This window comes from Trypanosoma theileri (assembly GCF_002087225.1).
Source record: "Trypanosoma theileri isolate Edinburgh chromosome Unknown TM35_Tth_10_V1, whole genome shotgun sequence".
Classification (NCBI taxonomy): domain Eukaryota; phylum Euglenozoa; class Kinetoplastea; order Trypanosomatida; family Trypanosomatidae; genus Trypanosoma; species Trypanosoma theileri.
The window spans coordinates 176,406-197,881 of record NW_021639852.1 but is presented as its reverse complement, the minus strand read 5'-3'; the positions used below and the strand labels follow the sequence as shown (position 1 = coordinate 197,881).

The following is a 21,476-nucleotide window of genomic DNA, read 5'->3' as shown; positions in this document are numbered from 1 at the left end:
AGAATTACACTCCATTCAGTTTCCCATTAGAGGGTGCATTTTTTCTTTTTTTTTTTTCTGTTCTCTCTCTCTCTCTCTATATATATATATATATATATATATATATGTTCGCCACAGATGGATCTTATTAGAGATCAGAAGCAGCTACAAGAGAAGAATAGAAAAATAATGCAAAATACACATTCAAAGAAAAGAATATATATATATATATATGGTGTATAGTTGTATTCATTCGCTGAAGAAACACAGTAAAAACAAACAAACAAACAAAACAACACTTGTTGTGGAAACCTCGACAGAAGGGATCTGAGAAGGGACAGCACATAATAAAAAAGAAAAGGTAAAAAAGCAAAAAAAAAAAACAAACAAACAAAAACAAAAAAAAAAAAAGAAATCAAACGCACGCACATTCAAACATAACTATAAATGTAAATATGTGTAAACACATGCAGATAAACGGAATCAATATGAAGGTTTTGTCTTTCATTTCTGATGCAAACACATAATAACACGTACACTTCCTGATAAAACAAAAACAAAAACAAAAAACAACAAGAAACAAAAGAGAGTCTAATAGACTCTAACCACCTTTATGCATCCGTATTCATCCCTATTTCCTTTTTCTCATTTCACAACACCCATAAATAGATAATGACAGTTTACATTTAATACACAGATAGCATATATACAGATAGCATATATATATATATATATATATATTCACGCAATATATTCAAAGACGGTGGCATCTGTCTCATTTCGCTGAATAAATCCGCGTCCAACGAGATCTTCCACTTGTGTCTTCACAGACCGTGCACGAGGAGTGAAGAGTTTCGATAATTGTTGAACCGTCGCATCGAATAACTCATAATATCGTAATGAACGTCGACTCTTCATAATACGAATAATGGCGGCATCAATCTGTAATCTACGTGTATCTTCAATAGCTGAAGAGAGAGAAGAGGTACCGTCATTATTGTCATCATCTCCACAAGCACGTCCTTTTCCACCTGCTGTATGAACTGGAAACACACGCGCTACAGGAAGTTTAAATTTGCGAAGTTTATGCATGTAATCAACGTTAAGCGTGAATTCATCCTCTGGAGATAACGGTACATCCATTCCAACAGAAATATGGAAAGAAGTAGAGGAAAAAGGAATAGTATTAGTAGTAGTATTAGTAGTAGTAGTAGTGGTAGTAGTAGTAGTAGAATCCATTCGATTTGATGGTTTTACCCGAGTGAGTAAATTATAGACCTTATGATGTACAAGAGGAGCGAGATGTACACGAATACTCTTGAAATCCATTCCCATTGCAGTGGCGATATCTTGACCGGAAATAGAACGTCGAGGCGTGTTGATCATTTTATCCACACTGCAATCATTATCATTAGTATTATTATCTTTATCTTCCATAATACCCATACTCTCATCCTTACTACTACTTGGAATAGTAGTAATAGTAGTAGTAGTAGTAGTAGAAGTAGTGGTAGAAGGAAGAACAGGATCTTCTTCTTTTTTAACCTTATCAAGACTCCTTCCAGCATTATAGGCATTACTCACTAAAATAAGAATATGCGATTGCATTGTATTAGCCACTATCTCTTTTGTCCCACGTGGAAACACCGCATGTAGAGTAGCGGAACCCAATGTATGAATCCAATGTAAAGAACGGGATGGATGTAAGTTTTTATAAAATTCTGTATATGCTTCCATTCCAACAGCTAAGGAAGTACATGGAATAAGAGGGATTACACGGTATGTAGGCCAATGAACAGCAGTGAGAACCCGTACTTGTATGTCTGCTGGTAATAATAATTCTTTTTCCTCCACTATTCTATGAAATAAATCCCCACCATTTAATGTGGATTCATAATCCCTCAACATCGCCTCTAAACTATACGTTAAGGTGCGTCCAAGTACTTGTTGTAATTTACGAAGTAGTAAACGTTCTCCATCCATGTTAAGATGAGTGGATAAACCTGTACTGCCCATTCCTGTTTCCAATCTTGATAAAGAGGATACCATTGGTGAATGTAAAAGAAGAAGACGATGAGCCAATTGAAGTTTATAATGTTCAAGAAAGATATCTTTATCATCAATAAGACTAACAAGATAAGCTACAGCATCCATTCGTGCTATTACATCTTGACTCTCCACATCCCCATTATTCATTTCACGTCTACAGAGATAATCACAGTAATTGGCAAGAAACTGTGCGGTTGGGATCTCCTCATCTCCACGCAGAGTGGATAATTTATTTAACACCGCAACTGTCTTCTTTGCGGCATCGTGATTAAGTAAAACACTTGGAAGTTCAGATGTCGCAACAGCGGCGGAACCACGTAAGGACACACGTCCACCAAGTTGACCCCATTGCTCTGGATTTATAATTTCATGAAAAGCATCCCGCATTGCGGATTGCAATGGTAAATAATTATCAAATTGTTTTCGAAGGAGATTACTATATTTTATCGTCGCCTCTACAAGTTTAACAATTAATCCCATAGCTGGATCTTGTGTGGATGATGATGATGATGATACTGATGCTGCTGCTGCGGGGTCTCCTGTTCTTCTTCTCATATGAACAACTGTAGTAGTATCTCTATTATTATTATTATTATTATTATTTTCATTATTATTATTAATCATATTATTACTACTACTACGCTGCTGCTGCTGTTGTTGTTGTTGTTTAACAGGAGTAGTCGTTAATGTGGATCTCATGTTATTAAGAGCATTAACATCCAAATGAATGGAATGAGTGGACTCAGCAGCAGCAGCAGTAGTAGTAGTAGTAGTAGTAGAAGGAGAGGATCGTTGTTTTTCTTTCGGTATTGCTTCTTTAAGGGTCATATAATTATCAAAAAACCCAGCTGTTTCTGTTATTATCTTACTAGCAAATTCACTAGCAAGTAACTCCCAAGAGGATTCATCCTGCGTATTAATAAAAGCCATAACGAAGGTATGCATATTTCGTAAAAGTTCATCATCTGAGAGTTGTTCCCATGATTTCACAGAAGAAGAACTTGGTATACTCATTACTGTTGGAATAGTAGTAGTATTATTAGTAGAAACTACAGTATCTGTAGAGTTTAGAGTATTTGTAGGAGTGGTAGAAGTATACTGAACTGTGTCCATAGACACAATTCCTCCATTTCGTCCACTCCATGTATCTAACTGTGCTCGAAAACCAAAGTTCTCATCTAATATCACAAGTCTATGCACTTCTACTAATAATATATATTGAAGTTGTTCACGCAATACCGCATGGAAGTTTGTTGACATAACATCTCGTACCATATAATGTTCAAATTCAAAACATTCCTGTACCCACGACATGTAATGCCAACGTTTTGAAGGTTGGGCGAGATGTAAGGTTCGCTGATCACGATAATAGGCCTCTGCTGCTAATATATACGGAATCCCAAAGTCTGCAAAGATAAGAAGATATAATGGATGAATGGCATTTACAATAACGACTTGAGCTAAATCCACTCCAGATTTTGCATTGGATCCACGTCCACGACCACTACCACTACTACTATTACTATTATAATTATAATAATTATTATTACCAATAATAGTAGCAGTAGTATTATTATGATTATTATGCGTATTATGATTAGCACTCATAGTAGTGAAAGGAGGATAATTAAAACTATTACTATTACCACTACTACTATTGCTATTATTACTACTACTACCTATGATCAGCTGGCCTGTAATAACATCCGCAATAGTGCGGTTCTCTAGTTTTTCACGCAAAATACGAATATTATCTAATGAAGTAAAATCCACTGCCTCTTTTTCTCGTGTTGGAGAACCATTGTTACTATCACTACCACTACCACTACTATTACTATTATTACTATTATGATTACTATCACCACTTGCAAAGACGGAGAGAGGTGATACATCCCTTGTATATTTCTTAGTTTTTCCATTTATTCCAAGTGACTTCTGCAATTTCTCCACTTCCGCAATAATACGATAGAGCGTATTCTTTCCACTACCACTACTACTACCAACACCAGCAGTTCCTCCTATTCCTATTTCCATTCCATTATTACTAGTTGCAGTTCCAGCACCTCTTCGTATATTTATATCCCGTGCGGTGGAGTATTTCTTTACAGTACTCACAATCTCTGTAATAGCGGCAAGTGTTTTTTGCACCTCCACACTTGCCGGTGAGGAAATGAAATGATTATTTTGATAAGCCACTCGTGCTTGATGGGCTACGGCCAGCATTCCCTCTACTAACATTTCTCGAATAGGTTTATACACCACCACGTAGAATACCTTTACACACAACACCGTCACCTCATCAAGAGAGAACTTGGTTGTATAGTATTGATCAAGATAACCAAAACAAGAGAGTACCACCCGACGGAAGTTCATAAACAGTTTATATTGTAAAACAAATTGCTGACAAATACTTCCAGATGATGAAGAAGATGAAGAAGAAGAAGTTGAAGAAGAGGAATGTAAATGAAAGTCTTTGCGTAAAAATGGACGAAGTACATTAACCTCCAAATCATTTATTAAAAAGAGTACCAAACGACGATACATCTCAAGTGCACTCTTTGGATTACCACTACATGTAGAGTAAATCACCGCATACCAACTCATACGAGTTCTAACATTCTGCAAACGTTCCTTCATCTCTGCATTGCCTGTACGGATAACATGAGCGGCATGCATGAGATACGCCTCTACTTCTGGCCATACTTCATCTACAGAAGGACGTTCTTGTATGCGGGCGAGAGACCCTGTTCCCTGTGGACGAGAGGGACTATCATTGATTAAACTACTTTCTTTCGTAGATCTACTACTACTACTATTATTATTATTATTACTGTTATTATTATTATGGTTGCAGGTGGAGAAACTAAACGAAAAGGAAATCATTTTTTCTGTTTTTTTTTTTTTCTTTTTTCTTTTTTTAATTGTAGGAGAAAAAAACGTTCTACCTTTCTAACTATTCAAACCTCCTTTTCTTTTTTTTTTTTTTTCTTTACTGTTTATGCAAACTTACTCACTCACTCACTCACTCCCTTTTTCTCTTCCTCCTTTTATCTTCACAGGCACTGTCAACTTCCACAGTTTTACTTATTCAAGATACTTCCTCCTCTTCTTCTTTGACTATGTGTGGTAGATACCTGCACGTAAATGAATATGCCTTGAAATAGATGAATATTCCTAAAAAAATATATGTATAGCTGTTACTTATACGAATTTATGGTCTCTTCCTTTTTCTCTGTAAATAAATAAATAAATAAATAAATAAATAAAGAAACACGCTTGTTACGGTTTCCTTTTTAATATATATAAAAAGAACAAGAAGAAAAAGAAAAAGAAAAAAAGAGGATTATATTTAACAGAGTCAAGGAAAAAAAAAAGAAGTTTACATTCTTCTTCTTCTTAAATGAGTGCATATAACTTCACCCACACCTTCCATATCATTTTTCTTTTTTCCATCAATTCTTCCTAATGTGAGTAAAACCAACACAATAATATATTATATATATAAATATAATGTATGTACAAAAACACCAAACGCAATAATCCTCTCTCCATCACATTGAGAGAAACCACAAACACTCACACTCACACACAGCGAGTTAACGCTATTTTTATTTTATTTCCCACCTTGTCCTCCACGATTCTTATCATTGGAAGATTTTGCCGGACCCTTCATTGTTTGACCCTTTGAACCACTCTTCGGTGTATTTAACTTTGAGAGTAAATCGGTCATACCCCGTGAACCGCCTTGACGAGATCCAAACACCGTACGAACACCACCACGATCCCCTTCACTTCTTCCTTGTTGTTGTTGTTTACCATCACCTTGTTGTTGTCTTTGTTGTTGTTGTTCTTGGCCTTCTCCTCCTCTTTGTTGTTGTCTGTATTGTTGTCTCTGACCACCTCTCCTGTAGTCACCGCCGGCTCCACTACCACCAAGGGTCTTGTGAAGATCACGTCCACCTGCAGTTCCAGCAGCAGCAGCAGCAGCAGCAGAAGCAGCAGAAGCCGAAGAAGAAGAAATATTAGTATTACTACTATTACTACTATTAGTACTACTTCCTCTATTATTTCCAGTCAAAGACTGTTCAGCACTGCGGCCATCCAGAATATTCCGCCAATATCGTTCACTATTTCGACGGAATTCCTCAATAGCGGCGGAACGTTCACTTTCCATCGCGCGTGCTAAACCTCTCGCACTATTCTGTGCTTCTTCTCGTAATGGTTGTACAATATTAGAATAATGCTTTAATACCTTTTGATAAAAGCTAAGCATTGGCATAGTTCTGTAGAAGAATCGATTAAATGTAGCTACAATACCAGCTCCATTTTTAGCATTTAAGAGAAACTGTAATGCTGGGTTAGCAGCTATAACCTTATAATGTGCAGACTTTTCTAGTGCTCGACATAATCCTTGATCAGCATCTGTAGTAACATACACTACTTCTTCTGGACGTCGTGTAAAGTAATTTAAAGACTTGGAATTGGCAATAATAAATCCAGTTGCAGGGGCTCGTGTTGGACCTGCAAGAATACCATGTTTCTTAAAACGTTCAACAGTTTCAATATGTTCAGCCTTTATATTATCAAAAAGAAATGGACCTTCAAGAGGATCTAATAACTTTAATGCTGTATATTGTCCAGCCTGTGGACCATCTGTTGTGGAATCCACTTCAAAGTATCTACTACCAGGATAAACATCTGGATGTTGGGTAATATTGTGTAAAAAGGCAATAAAAGCTTCTATCCCAACTGAAATATTTGGTACATATTTTCCTTCACAATAATCATCATATAATTGTGATACTTTTTCATGATTTCCAGCAAATACAGGCATTAAGGTAGCAAAAAATTCATGTCGTAATGTTGGATTTCGTTTATTTTCTCGAATAGCATATTGAATATCCATAACAAGTCCATCATTACGTAAAGCGAGATCTTCAAGAACATGTACCACCATTTTATCATCACCTTGACGATTCCTATTATTATTACTACCATGAGAAGATCGTTGTTGTCCTAATTGCCGTATAGCACTAGAGAGAGCCATTGAACCTTTACGCTGTTGTTCATTTCGTGACTGTACGGCGTTATTCTTTCGATCTCCTGCATTTCCATTACCACTATTCGTACTAGTACCAGTACCAGGTCCTCCCCAACTAAGAATGAGAGAAGCGGGAACTGCAAAGTCATCTCCAACAGATTCTTGTTCAGGACAATTGGCAAGACCACGAATAACAAGTGAGATATTCTCTGATGTTACTCCCATTCGTCCTAATAATCCAGCAAGTTCACGACTTTTTACAAAAGGAATAACATTTCCACTCCACCGTGATGATCCTCTATGTAATTGTCCTGTCTTTTGCGCAAGAAGACTTGGTGAAATACCTTTACCAACTAATGCAGCAAGACCTAGTTGAAATTCACTCACAACTGTATTTTCAAGATAAGAATTATACTGCACATCTGTAAAATTAGCACCAGAAGAATGTAATCGAGCTCGTTTTAAAAGTTTAAGAATAAATGGTTCATCCGATCCACTATGACCACGTTGAGTAGCATTTTGAAGAGCATATGCTGTAGGATCTACATCTGCCCATATCGTTCCACTTCGTTCTCCACCACTTCCAATAGGTGATAATGTCCCATCTACGGTTTGAAGGGATAACTTTGGTACATTTTCAGGAATACCAGTATTAAAGGTTGTAATTTCTTCTTCCAAGTATTTTGATAACACCTGTGATAAGAGAAGTGATGGTGGACGACCACGTTCTCGCCATTCATGAAGTGAAAGTAATAATTGTCGAACATCCGCTTCCCCATTAGAACACTGTTCTAATGCCCATTGATGAATATCTTTATCTCCAAGTTTTTCATTAAATAATCTTACCAATGTATTCTTATAACCCAAATCTCGTACACGTTCATCTTCACTACCAAGTGTATTGTAATGACTTGTATCATGTGAAGGAGAGTGACCATGTGGTCCAAGACCAAATCCTTTTGCGTAATCCTCCGCAATCTCACGTATACGTTCACCAATACCAGAGGATGTCCCAAACGGTGGAATTTTTCCACCAAAGGGAAGACCTGCACTATCAATAAGACGTTGTTCTGTTGGATCTAATAATGCCTTTTGCTCTTTATTATGTTGTTCCCATCCAAACTCAAATGGTTTCCACCAGGTTTCATTTAATTGTAGAGAACTTACCTTGGAAGGAGATTTAATAAAATTTCCTGGTCGACGTCCACTAATATCTCGTAATGCTTGCTCAATCACATGCATTTCAGCATCACTTACAGGTTCTACTTCACTCCAACCATTTTCAAGTTCATTACGATCTACTGTAGGAAGACCTTGTGTACGTTGATATTCCCATTTCCCACCAAATGGTACGGCCCGATCACGACGATCTGGTATAACTTCAAAGGCTTGTGGATTATGAAAAAATTGTTTAGAAAGTAATCGATCTTTATATTCCTTAGTCTCAAAATCATCTAATGTGGTATGTTGTGTATATCCAAATCGTTTACGTTTAGGGGTATATTTACCTGGAATAAGCGAAACCCACTTTTCCCGTTGAAAAGGAGCTTGTTTCAATTCTTTTAATCTTTCCTCTGCAAAATCATTTCGAAATGGTGTCTGCCATGATGGTGGATGCTCTAATGATTCCACAGACAATTCTGAAATATTAAGAAAAGCCTCTCGTACTTGATCAGCAGTCCCAATAGGCTCCGCTACACTGCGATCCATCACACTTCCACCTCCTTTAAGAAGACGCCACTGAACAAAGAGAACTCCATTGCGAACACCAACTACTTGACCTAAAAATTCTTCACGTGCGGTACGTTGAGAATCTAATATCGTAACTCGCCCCTTTACATGCGGTGCGGAAACATAACGAATAGATGCCCAACGATCACGAATATCTACACAATCCGTTCCAAGAAAAACAAGTCCACGTTCGCGTTGTCGTGCTGGATCCACATACATAGCACACAACTGCCACTCGGAATCACTTCCTTCCTTTGTTACACCTACCACTATTACTTCTTCTTCTTCTTTTTCCATTTCTTTTTGAGTTTCGGCATTATTGTTATTATTACCGTCCACATTTTTTGCACGAATCGCAAGCCAATCACCATGTTCAAAATCTCCAAAGAGACGACATGTATCGGGTGTGGTATCTAATAAGAAATGTTTACCATGAATAGGATCACTATATGGTACCGCTTCAGGTGATGGATATACATGTTTAATAGCCTTAAATAGAGCACCAGATTGACTAACACGAAATGGTTGTAAGGAGGCAGGTGTGGTGTCAAATACCCGATAACCATCCTTATCTGGGAAAACAATACTACTGCTACTACTATTCATACTACTTCTGCCACTACTATCCCCAACATTCTTATTATTGCTACGATTATTATTATTACTATTATTTTTATTATTATTATTATTGATGTCTGGTTTCATTTTTGGATTCTCCGTCTTCATTTTAGCTTTCTCTGCCTCTAATTCCTTTTGCAACTGTTCTGCCTTTGTTGCACGAGTCGCAATAACACTATTAAGGTATAATATTTCACGCCATTCACTTCCTGTATACGCTTCCTTTGGAAGTCCTGTAGAGAGAAAAGATTTTTCAATCCCTTCCTTTACCTCACGCCAATTTACAATATGTTTTGTTTTTGGATCAATTTTATATGGGACTATAGCGGAGGTATCCAAACGCCAAAGTGCGGGTGGTACACGTACAACTCCCTCTTCCTTTTGTTGTCGTCTATATTTGTTCATTTCCATATCAATACGAAATTGAAGTGGAGAGAAGGGAGGTTTTTGAACTTCTCCAGTATAACGTGCGGCTTGACTTTCCAATGTAAAACTGTTTGTAAGAAGATGTGGATGTGGTGTGGTATCAAGCAAGTGATCTAATGATTTCTGCATCTCTGGTGTAATCGTAATAGCCCCAATAAGAAACTCTTTACTTCCTCGTAATGCATGTATAAAATCCAATGCCTTTCCACGTTGTTGAGTCCGTACATATACCCGCAATAACGCCTCTGCCTGTCGTTGTGTATGTTGTCCAGTTCCAAAGTATGGATCTTCTGTGGCTCGATGCCAAAGTGCCTCTGCTCGCCGGGCCACCACCGCAAACCATTCACGGCCCCAACGTTGATGCGGCGCCCATCGCCCACGATGTCGACGGAATGGGGTGTTGGCATCACCCTCACCGCAGTAACGGGTTGAACTATAGGGAAGACTACACCGTGGACAGTGATCGGGATCTACATAATTACCTTCCATCTCAAGAAAAATACCAAAAAGATCCTCTAGAGCTGCAGGACGGGCAGATTGGAATTGTTCAAATAAATACGTATCACGGAAATCAACACTACTTAAGGCATCATGAAAAGCAACGAAGAATTCATGTACGTGTTGGGTATGACGGGATTTAAATTCTCCAATATCTCCTACAGCATCATAATGTAATTGAATAAGATACTGTAAACGAGCAAACCAGGCTTTACAATGCTCTAAACTTTTAATATCACGTATCTTTAATAATTCTGGTCCAAGTACTTCCTCTGTGAGAGGACTACGTGGATTACTTAACTGCGCCCCATGAGCTCCAGCACGGTAAAGTGTCTGACACCATTCAGGTTCATAATGTAGATTTGTAATGGCCGGCCGTGGTATACCTTTATACCGTTGATCTGTATGGGTTTCATAGGCTGAGAGATCATTACTACCATCCGTGTTTGCCGCCTCAAAGCCATGAGGTCTACCAAGTAATTGATGTAATTCCCGTTGACCAAATACATATTCCCTAAAGAAACGATTATTCTTCGCATCTGTATCGGTTTCCCACAAATTCATATGTCGTGTATAGAGAGGTGTAATAAACGGTAAACCACGACGTGATTTCCCAACATTTCGTTCGTTACTAAAAATACCATAACGTTTTTCATGAATGTAAAAAGGTTGTCGCATCTCATCATGTTGGAGTTTAGTGGCATATTTGAAGGAGAAACGTTTCTGTACGGCCGTTGAGGAAAACACCTGCAATTCCTCCCCCACACTTGTGGGAAGTCCACCAATGTGAAGACGACGACGCAGCATCTTTACTTACACACACAGACACAGAGACAAAGACAACTGCAATCACGGTGTTAACAAGTCACCGCAATTCAGTAAAAAAAAAGTATATATTAAAAAAAAACCTATATATACAGGAATTCATATGAAAGAAATAAAAACAACAACAGAAGAATGAAAAAATAATATGAAACCAAGAATTTACACGCTTATGTACAATAAACCATAGTAATAATAATAATAATAATAATAATAATAACACAGACGGGTATATATATATATATATATTTCTTTGCACTGATTCATCACAACAGCTCCCTCTTCCCCTCACTCACTCCCTTCCTTGCAGTTTCTGGCACTACCACCATCAGACGAATAATAATAATAATAATAATAATAATAAACAACCAACCAACCAATCAATCAAACAAATAAATAAATAAATAAATAAAAAAGATTCAATATGTCTGTAGTGTTTCTGCATCCATTAATATGTCTGTTGTGGATGAAGAAACGACCATCGCCTCGTGGGTACAATACGCGAGATGTTGCGTAAAGAGCCACTCGTGCACAGACTGAAGTGTTACACCAGCATTACGTGTATACATTGCCATCTCATTATCATTATTATTATTATTATTATCATTAAAAGAAGAAAATGAACAAGAGACTCCAAACACATCATGCACAAGCGCGTAAAATGCTTGTAATCCATTCCTTTCTTTACAAGAACGTCCCTGTATGGCTATCTGTTGTTCCTTATTTCTCTGTGCAGATGGGATACCCTCGTAGGTAATATTATACACAGCCTTATCACAGGCAAATATAAACTCAAACACAGCCCGAGTACGGGGTAAGTGAAAGTCTGAAGTGATTACATGTAAATGACGCCAACCAGCCGGATCTGCATGTACAGTTCGCAAAAAATAAGCATTTCCAATTGTATCAAGACTACTTGTTTCTCGAATAATATCATGAGGTGTAAGCCATGAAGCCATTTCTTTTTCATCAGCGACCTTACCTTTCTTCATCGTCGTCATCGCATCTACTCTTTCTTTACACTTTTGTAAGAGATAAAGAGCTCCACTAGTACTTTCACCAATAGGCCAACCAACATGATTAATGTAATTTGGTTTATGTGTAGTTCCCGCACTGAGAAGCACAAGTTTTGGTCTTTTTCCTTTTCCTTTTAATAGTTGTTCTGCACATATTGTATGATAACGTTCATATGCGGCATCTAAGCGTTCCAACACAAACCATGGAAGACTGGCAGGGTCTTCATTACGTTGTGAACCACCACCAAGAACAACAATAGCGTCCACAACGTCTAAGGGCATATATATATATATATATATATATATATATATAAATATTTAACGATACAAATAAAAAAAAAAAACTTGAAATACTGTGTACTAAAACTAATGGTTTAGGAAGAATACAATAAAAAAGAAAAATACAGAAAGAAAAAGAAAAATACAGAAAGAAAAAGAAAAATATTAAATCCCAAACTTTTTTCTTTTCTTCTCTTATAGTGATTCAGAGTTCCAACTCTTAGTATATATATATATATATATATACTAAGAAGAACAAAAGTAACACGTCTTAAATCTGTGTGAAATACACCCCAACATCAACATCAACATATCCGCAGAAAATGATTAAGAATCATAATAATAATAACAATACGTTTTCTCTCCTTTACGCTAATGCTGGTCGTACTTCTCGCACGGCCGCAATTAATTCCTGCAGTCCACGTCCTCCGCTGGCTTCTTCATTCACAAAATCCAAATAACGCACATGACAGCCACGGACCACAATACTACTAATACACCGAAGCGCCACTGGATCACTCTCCAACTCCACTGTATGATTCTTTTTACCCGTATTCTTCATACCACCACTATTACTATTATTATTATTATTATTATTACTGCCGCTGTTGCTACTACCATGTGAAGAAGAAGAAGGTGGAGTTTGATGATGTAATCGCCGCACTGCTGTATCTGAAATAGCATCCAACTTCATATTCATAGTTTCAGGATCAAACTCAACAATACGGCCAGTCAACAGAATGCCATTTGTAAGCTCCACACGCACAAGGGCATGCAGTACAGCACCACCAGCAGCCAAGACAGATGGTATTCTGTGGGTATCAACACAATCCATATATAAATATATATGTATATGTCTGCAAACACTTGCGGGACCTCTAAAAAACCAAAATGGTAAAAGAATAAGTTAATCAAATGAAAAAAAAAAGAAAAGGAAAAGAAGAAAAGAATCGCTTTCATACATGATACAAATAAAAAAAAAATATGCAAAAAAAAAAGTTCATCATTTATTCTTCTCTGTTTGGTTCACTCTGACGCTGGATTCTGTGAGGTTCACGGCAACACCGAGCAACATGGAGAGATCACAAAAAAAAAAAAATAATAATAATAATAACAACAACAGAAAAAACAAAAAGGATAAATATGAAACATAGATAGTGTGTGAGTTTGTGTTTGTGTGTGTAATTGAGTCAATAAGAGACAAAAACACACCACCAATCACTACCACTACTCAATTCCAATTTCTCCCTTTTTTGATCAATGCAAAAAAAAAAAAAAAAAAAAACAGATAATGCTGTACATTTGAACGTATGTAACATAGGACCTATTAATATACGTCATTTTATTTTATTTTTTTTTCTCTCTTTTTTTTTTTTTTTTTTTTTTTTGGGGGGGGGGGTTCCATTCTTTTTCCATCCCTTTTGCAAATTTCCACATGCCTTTTCATTCCATTTTTCTCCCACCTCCATTTTTCTGTACAGGCTATACCATGTAAACATATATATATATATATATATATATATATATGTCTGTGTGTGTGTGGGTGTGTCAATCATCACGTGTGTAGTACTTCAGCACATACTCCTCTAAAAACCCTGGGAGTTTATCATACAATGGACGTATAGGGTTGGGATCATAATATTGCGCCAACACACAAAGAAGATCGAGCCATTCAGGAAAGAATAAAACATGAGGCTCACGTACATGATCTGCCGACACAAGAGAGAAGAAATCCGCCAAAAGACGTGGAGTTACTCGACGAATTCGACACCATTCAAATTCCGCTGCCATATGCTGCAATCCACTGAGTGCCAACACCCGCGCTATTCCAACATCCATCGTTCCACTGTTATTAAAAACGCTGCTATTACTAGTACTAGCACCAGCACCACTAGGATATCCACTCTGACTTCCTTCAAACTCTTCATTAATAAAAACACTACTGACACGACTACGTGATTGAGAAAGACGACGATCCATACCAAAGGAACGACGCCTGGCAACATCTGTATCAGGGGCAGCGGAACGCATCCCATACGCCTCTCTTGGTTTTGCATAATATGTAAAGAGAACGTAAAGGGCACTAAGGTGAGTTGTGAGACATGTACGCACCTGCACATGACGTGCAGCCCGACGGAATGGATCTAATGTTGGGCCGCGAAATCCATGCGTGATGATCCACTCATAAAGAAACTCACGCACCGCCACTGGCCGAAGTGTCCACGTGGAGTCAAAGGGTTCATAGCGGATTGGATCATTTCGCGAATGACTATCACTACTCACATTCACGGATGGTACTACTGTTGTTGTTGTTGTTCCTGTCGTTGATGTCTCCTTTTCTTTTCCTGCATTATCTGTGTCTTTCCCACCTTTTAACGGATTATCTGACTCGTCTTCTTCTTCTTTTTCTTTCTCCTCTTCTTCTTGTTGTTGTTTTTTTTGTTGTTCTTGCTCCCGCCTTACTTGTTGTTGTATATTATCCCACGCATGTGCACAACGTAGGAGGGCTTCCATAAACTCTGCCGGTCCAAGACGTATTTTATAATGAGTGTCTTTGAGATCTATTTCTGTTGTTTCTCGTCCTGTAATTCGTGGTCGTAGTGATGGTCTCAATACGGAACTCGTTAACTCCATTGAACGTTGAATACTACCACGACGAGAAGCCACAGAAGGCATAGCTTCCTCCCATACTCGTGCAAGAATACGTCGAACAGCCACACGATGTAGTTTTCCCTTTCCACCAGCCACACGACAATCACGTAGAAGCCTCCAAAAGTCTAATGCTGTAATATACATTGGTCCAACACCACCAGCACTACTCATGCTAGCAGCTTTATCGTTGTTCTGCTTATTATTACCACTTCCACTTCCGTACACTGCATACTGCATGAAGAGTGAACGTAATTTTGGAAATGCATTTTCTACCGTACGTGCGATACGTAAATAAATACTACCAGAACTAAATGCCTCTTGTGGTAAAATATCTGACAAACGCAATATTGTGATATTTTCCATAAACTTTGGTGTATCTTCCTGTACCTCTGTAGAGAAAACAGTTTGTGGTTCAACAGCAATATGTACAGCATGATGTAATGCACTTAATGAGGCGGCAATCCATCGTTGTTGATTTTCTACCATTAATGGCCAACGTAAATGACTCTCAGGAGGATGATACCACCCGGAACACCGTCTATTACGCTTACCAAGATGTTGATCCTCCGCCGTAGGAGCTGACGATGCAATTGGAATCGGATGTGTATCATCTGTAGCACGCTGTCGCTTTACTTTACACTCTAACCAGTTCGCGAAATATCGCATAAGACCAGCGAGAAAAACAAGTTGAACACCACGTTTACGGGTCATAAGTTGTTCCGCTGTTACAATACACACCGTACCTGTAACCGCCTTATATGCCTCTACAAGTGTCTGACCTACAGTAGCCTCAAGTTGTACTACTATGGCAGTGTTAGTATTTGTCTCTTCCGGCATTACAGAATCATCTTCAAACTTCGCTCGTAATGATCGTATACGCATATCAGCAATACATACTTCTTTGAGTTTAGCTAATGGTGGGCCACCTTCAGGATCCATCGCCCGCATAAGGGCAAGAAGGCGATGAAGCGGCAGTAAAACTGTTGACGCCTCTGCTAAAAGTGCTGAGAAAGGAAGATCCTCCTCTGGAGTGTCACGTAATCGCATACGCATTTTCTGTCCATTTTGTTCCTTTTGCTTTAAATCAAGCTTAACATGGTCAATGTTTTCTACAAAATCTTCATCTGTGGTAGCTAAAAAGAGGGATCCAAGTGGACTTTCCAGTAATGTTGTATTTGCCCACAACACAAGTAACTCTAGAGGTGATGGCGTCTCCAACCATTCATGTTGTTGCTTTTCACGATGATAATGATGAGGATTTTGGCGGTTATGTCCATCTAATGTAGGAAAAGGTGTACGTAGTAATAATGAATCAAGTAATCTCGTACCCACACGATCTATTTCACGTACCTGCGCAATCCTCCGTTCATACTCTTGTTCCCTTTCCGCAATACGTCCTTCTACCTCTACACGATGGTTGTTTGTCGCCACTAACTCCTCACTTAACTCCGCACTTTTACTGGTAAGCTCTACAATCTCAGATTCAAGACTTTTTGCACTAAGTTGTAGTGCTGCAATACGGGCTCGTACGGTATCAAGTGCTGCCGCACTCTGCAGTCGCATATTAGCAAAAACACGCCAGAGACGTACCGCAACGCGAATTCGTTCCGCTGCAAACCGTCTTGCCCACCTTGCTCGATATTTCTGTTCGCGCTGTCGACGATTGTGACAGACATCATGCCAAGCCTTAAGGGTAATGCGAAGAAAGGATTTAATCCAGTTTGCGTTAAGTAGAGCAAAGATGCGTGGGAGACGTTTAAAATGTTGCTGCCGTGCAGCATTCGCATGTGCGAGTGTAATAACGACCTGAGTCAATTCATGATGGGCGAGGAAGTACGTTTTACGTGCGTAGCGGGAGAGAAGCAATGTTGGAATAGTTGCTGCATCCACTGTGCCTGCCTCAACCGCCGCCACCAAATCTGCTGCCATCATTGGTGTTGTAGTATTGTTGCTTGTGGTGATGGCATAATTATAATTATTACTATTACTATTGCCCTCTCCCCATTCTGGCAGCTGCGGGAGATCCTGTAGGAGCTGCGGGTACTGCACGGTGCCACCGAGTGCTGCCCGCATCTCTGGTGTGTCTGGCACGTACACCTCCCGCAGGAGGAGGGCGATGCAGGGCGCGAGGGTGTTGCGGTGCCGCGGGAGGGCGTCGGCGATGGCCTCGAGGAGGCGGCCGGCCACCGCGGCGCGGACGGCGAGGCGGCGGAGTTGCGTGGGGCCGTCGGCGGCGGGGAGGGCCGCGGGGGGGCGGAGGACCGCCGCGTGGAAGAGCGACCGGGCGAGCAGCACGAGACCCGCCGCCGCCGCCTGCTCCGCCCGATGGCCGGCCGCCCACCCCAGCGGGTGTACACACGCCCAGCGGTGACTCGCCTCCTCTTCTTCCTTTTCTTCTTCCTCGTCGTAGTGAAGACGTCGATGTTGGGGGGGAGGGCTTGTGTTGTTTTCCTCCGTGTTCTCATGACCTTTGTTCTTGTTCTTGCTGTGGGCCCGTTGGTAAAGGTGGGGGAGGGAGACAAGTGGGACTCGCTTCCCCGCCTTCCCCTCCACTCTTTCCTCGCTGGCCGACTGCTTTCCAAAGTACTTTGTGTGGGTAATGGGCGGCAGGGGCTGCAACGGCCGCTTCCGAGAGGGTGTGCCACTCATCTCCAGACTAACAAACAATAATAACAATAATAATAAAATAAATATTAGGAAGTAAAATAGGATAGAGAGAGAGAGAGAGAGAGATTAGAAAATAGAAGAGAGACACACCTGTACTCCTCGTTGAGTTCACCCACTCCCATCACCAAAATAGAAAATGAAAGGGATAAGGCTAGGGTTAAGAGACTGCAAATGAATAGCAGAATTCAGAAATTACACCCATAACAATATATATATATAGGGAGAGAGAAGTGAAGGTGATATAGGAGACAGCACAAATGTCTTGAGAGGAAGTAAGCAAAAAGGGAAAAAAGAAGGAAAGAGAAAGAAAAAAAAAAAAGATAAGAAAACAGAAATCACATGATTCCCTTGCCACAAAATAAATAAATTGAGGCGTCGATAGCGCAGCATATTCACTTCTCTTTTCCTTTTACACTTCTTGTTACTCGCTTTCTGTTTTGTTATTGTTGTTTTTGTTTTACCACTCTCATCGACGATCAAATGACATAACACCAAAGAAGCGGCTGTTCCGTAACCACAGAGATGACAATGCATTTTTTACCAAGTGATATAAGCGCATTTTAGTAACGATAACCACACCATATACGTGGTCACACAAGGATAGACGTGAGTAACGTAAATGTATTTTATTACCACCTCCCGTACTAGTAAAAGTATTATCAACAGAAGAAGGTAATACTGTTGGAGTCGGCTTGTTATTATATCGGGCAAAACAGATACCAAAACCTGTTGACTGTACTCTATTATTATTATCCATTGTACTTTTATAAGGACTTCCTTCATAGCTAGTGTATGTGATTTGCATAGCAGTTGCTAATCCAGCATATGTAGCGGATCGACACTCATAGGGAAACAATTCAATCACAACACTTCCTGGTTGCATCACCACTGTAGAAGCTAATGCGACCCCATGAGGTACAATTAACACATCTGTTAATACTAATAAACGTAGTAATTCCAAGTAATCCTGAACGAATACAACACTATATTTTTTATTTACCTCTTCAGTAGTATTAACTGTATTGTTCCTACTGCTAATGTTAGTACCAGGTAGGTAGATGAGTTGAACTCGACTCACGTAACCAAATTCATCATATAAGAATGACATCATTCTTTCTTCTTCTTCTGGTTCACCATCTATCTCTTGAGAAGCTATTACTGTAATAGTGAGTGGACTCAACTCATTTAAAATTGAAGCTTCTCTTAACATACCAGCAAGTGCAGTTGCTACCGCATTCTTCTCAGAATGATTACCCCTATCTTTTCCATTAATACTCCTACTCATACCATTATTATTATGATGATAGTAATAGTAATAAGGACTATCACTTGTCCCGTTAATCATTTCATCTGTTACAGCAGCGAGTATCAAACGCCATAGTATTGGAGAGAGTGGACCTTTTCCCCACATGGCTAAAGCAGTATTCACAATAGCAGTAATACTATTAGAATTTCTATCATTATAATGTTTCTTTTGTTTTTGTAAATTACTATAGTGCATGTAGTGAATCCATCGTAGACGAAAACGATTTGCCACTATTTTTGAATGAAACCAACGTGAAGGACGTCGATCAGCTAATAGTATGTACTTTGCACAACTAAATTCCTGCAGGGAACGTAGAGGTTTTAACACATGTAATGATGGGGATATGGAACCATCTTTATTTAAGGCTGAGTTCTCTGCATTACTTATTCTTAAGTCTATCATCACATAACGTACTGCAGTTTCATCATTAGAAAGAATACCACCAGTAGTAGTATTAATATTAATATTAGTAGTATTAACGATATCTCTTTCATTCCACCATGGTTGAAGTTGAAAAAGACCTGTTGCCACCCGAATCCAATGAAGGATATGATGTAGATCGTGTTGTGTTTGATTCCTCTGATCACAATCTCTATTACCAACATCTACAATTAGTTTTGTTAATCGTGAAAGGCTCAACACATCCCCTTGTACAGTACGTACATGAAGAGGCTTATTATTATTATTATTATTATTATTATATGACACATCTTCTTGCCAGGCAAAGAATTGTGCCATATCCCGCATTAACGTACTGATATCACATCCACCACGAACTAGAAAAACAGATTCCGTGAGAATCTTTTCTTTTTCTTCTTCTTCCTCGTCTTCTTCTTCTGTAAATCCACGAAGAGAGAGATGTGTTTGATTTCCAGCAAAACAAACTTCATGTTCAATGCGATGTCCACTTATTTCCAGTCTTTCCCCTACAGCATCTAATATATCATCCACCATTACACCCTGATAGTTATTATGATTATGATTATTATCATTCGGATAGTAATAACGAGGTTGTTTACTGTAATGAAGATTATTTTTCATAGCACCATACAAAAGTGTAAATGTAAAATTCTCCTTTGGAGTTTCAATACTATTTCGTATGTTTTCAGGTTTATAAATTATGGTAACTTCCTCATCCTCCTCATCGTATGGGAAAAGCAATCGATGCCATAGTAGTATAGGCACCAGTAACACCAATAACGCTAAACTGAATGAAATGAAGGGTCTATTCCCAAATATAAGAAGAGATCTGCGTAGACCTCTTGCCGTCCATAGTGAACGATTTTGTTGTCGTTGTTGTTGTTGGGATGACTGTGAATGGCGAAGACTAAACGGCTTTAAACTCATTTATTTTTATTATTTTATTTTGTTTACCCGCCGCGGTCAAACCAAGGGAATAGAGAGAGAGAGAGAGAGAGAGAGAGAGAGAAAAAAAAAGAAGGGACTGGGTGTATATGTGATATGGTTGCCGCGTACAGAGCCCTAATAGAAGAGAGAGAGAGAGAGAGAAAGAGAGATTAGAAAGAAAGAAAATACAATAAAAACAAGAGAGTAATTTCACTACGAAGAGAAACAACAGCAAAAAAAAAGAAAAACACTCACTCCCACATATATATATATATATATATTCAGCAAGAGAGTAAACCTTTATATATATAAAGGGCAGAATGTATTAATTGGATAACTAAATAAGAACATGAATACTTTTATATAATCATATCACCACTATATATATATATATATATATATATACGTGTATATACATATATATTACTGAAAATAGAAAAAAAACAAACAAAAAAAAAGACATACCAGGATAAAAAGAAAGAAAAAGAAAAGAAAAAAAACAACGGAATAAGGCGAGAGTCTAAATAAATAGAACTACAATTCACTCTCTCTCCATGTTCTCTCTTTTTATTCTTTTTTTTTTCTTTTAATCCTACAGCTGTAAAATGAAAAAGAAAAACATCAGTAAGTACAAATAAACAAACAAACAAACAAAAAAGAATCATTGTACATGCAATCATAAAATAACCATATTTAATGGTATTCATTATCACAGAGTATGGACTTATCGCAATTCCCCACACTTTATTCCTTAGTCTTTCTTAGGCTCTCTGTATATATATATATATATATTATATACTACAGGTGCCTACTACTCTAATTGCGATGATGTCTCATTCAATCATTCCCCTTTCAGGTTCGTATTGTTGTTGCTGTTATTCTTCTTCAGCTATCCAATAATAACAATGATAACAACATTAATAATAATAATAAACAGTACACTCAGAAATGAACAGAACAAGAAAAGAAATAAAGAGAATAACAACATTAACACTATAAATCTGAAAGGGCCTCAGCTCATCAAGAAAGCAAAAAAAAAAAAAAA

General features: G+C 38.4%; 6 protein-coding genes across 6 annotated transcripts; all 6 read right to left on the bottom strand.

Moving 5' to 3' along the window:
* Positions 1-720: 720 nt before the first annotated feature.
* On the bottom strand, positions 721-4,911 carry TM35_000101560 (uncharacterized protein; the record flags this gene model as incomplete). The annotated part of the gene is made up of 1 exon (XM_029024647.1): positions 721-4,911. One exon carries the CDS (start codon positions 4,909-4,911, stop codon positions 721-723), a length of 4,191 nt encoding a protein of 1,396 aa, XP_028883954.1.
* A 730-nt stretch (positions 4,912-5,641) lies between these two features.
* Positions 5,642-11,149, bottom strand: TM35_000101550 (uncharacterized protein; the record flags this gene model as incomplete). Its single annotated transcript, XM_029024646.1, has 1 exon — positions 5,642-11,149. One exon carries the CDS (start codon positions 11,147-11,149, stop codon positions 5,642-5,644), a length of 5,508 nt encoding a protein of 1,835 aa, XP_028883953.1.
* A 434-nt stretch (positions 11,150-11,583) lies between these two features.
* On the bottom strand, positions 11,584-12,462 carry TM35_000101540 (putative GPI-anchored surface protein; the record flags this gene model as incomplete). Its single annotated transcript, XM_029024645.1, has 1 exon — positions 11,584-12,462. The coding sequence occupies one exon, from the start codon at positions 12,460-12,462 to the stop codon at positions 11,584-11,586; it is 879 nt and encodes a 292-aa protein (XP_028883952.1).
* A 364-nt stretch (positions 12,463-12,826) lies between these two features.
* On the bottom strand, positions 12,827-13,294 carry TM35_000101530 (uncharacterized protein; the record flags this gene model as incomplete). Its single annotated transcript, XM_029024644.1, has 1 exon — positions 12,827-13,294. The coding sequence occupies one exon, from the start codon at positions 13,292-13,294 to the stop codon at positions 12,827-12,829; it is 468 nt and encodes a 155-aa protein (XP_028883951.1).
* A 713-nt stretch (positions 13,295-14,007) lies between these two features.
* On the bottom strand, positions 14,008-17,760 carry TM35_000101520 (uncharacterized protein; the record flags this gene model as incomplete). The annotated part of the gene is made up of 1 exon (XM_029024643.1): positions 14,008-17,760. The coding sequence occupies one exon, from the start codon at positions 17,758-17,760 to the stop codon at positions 14,008-14,010; it is 3,753 nt and encodes a 1,250-aa protein (XP_028883950.1).
* Positions 17,761-18,244: 484 nt separating this feature from the next.
* On the bottom strand, positions 18,245-20,431 carry TM35_000101510 (uncharacterized protein; the record flags this gene model as incomplete). The annotated part of the gene is made up of 1 exon (XM_029024642.1): positions 18,245-20,431. One exon carries the CDS (start codon positions 20,429-20,431, stop codon positions 18,245-18,247), a length of 2,187 nt encoding a protein of 728 aa, XP_028883949.1.
* Between the last annotated feature and the right edge of the window lie 1,045 nt (positions 20,432-21,476).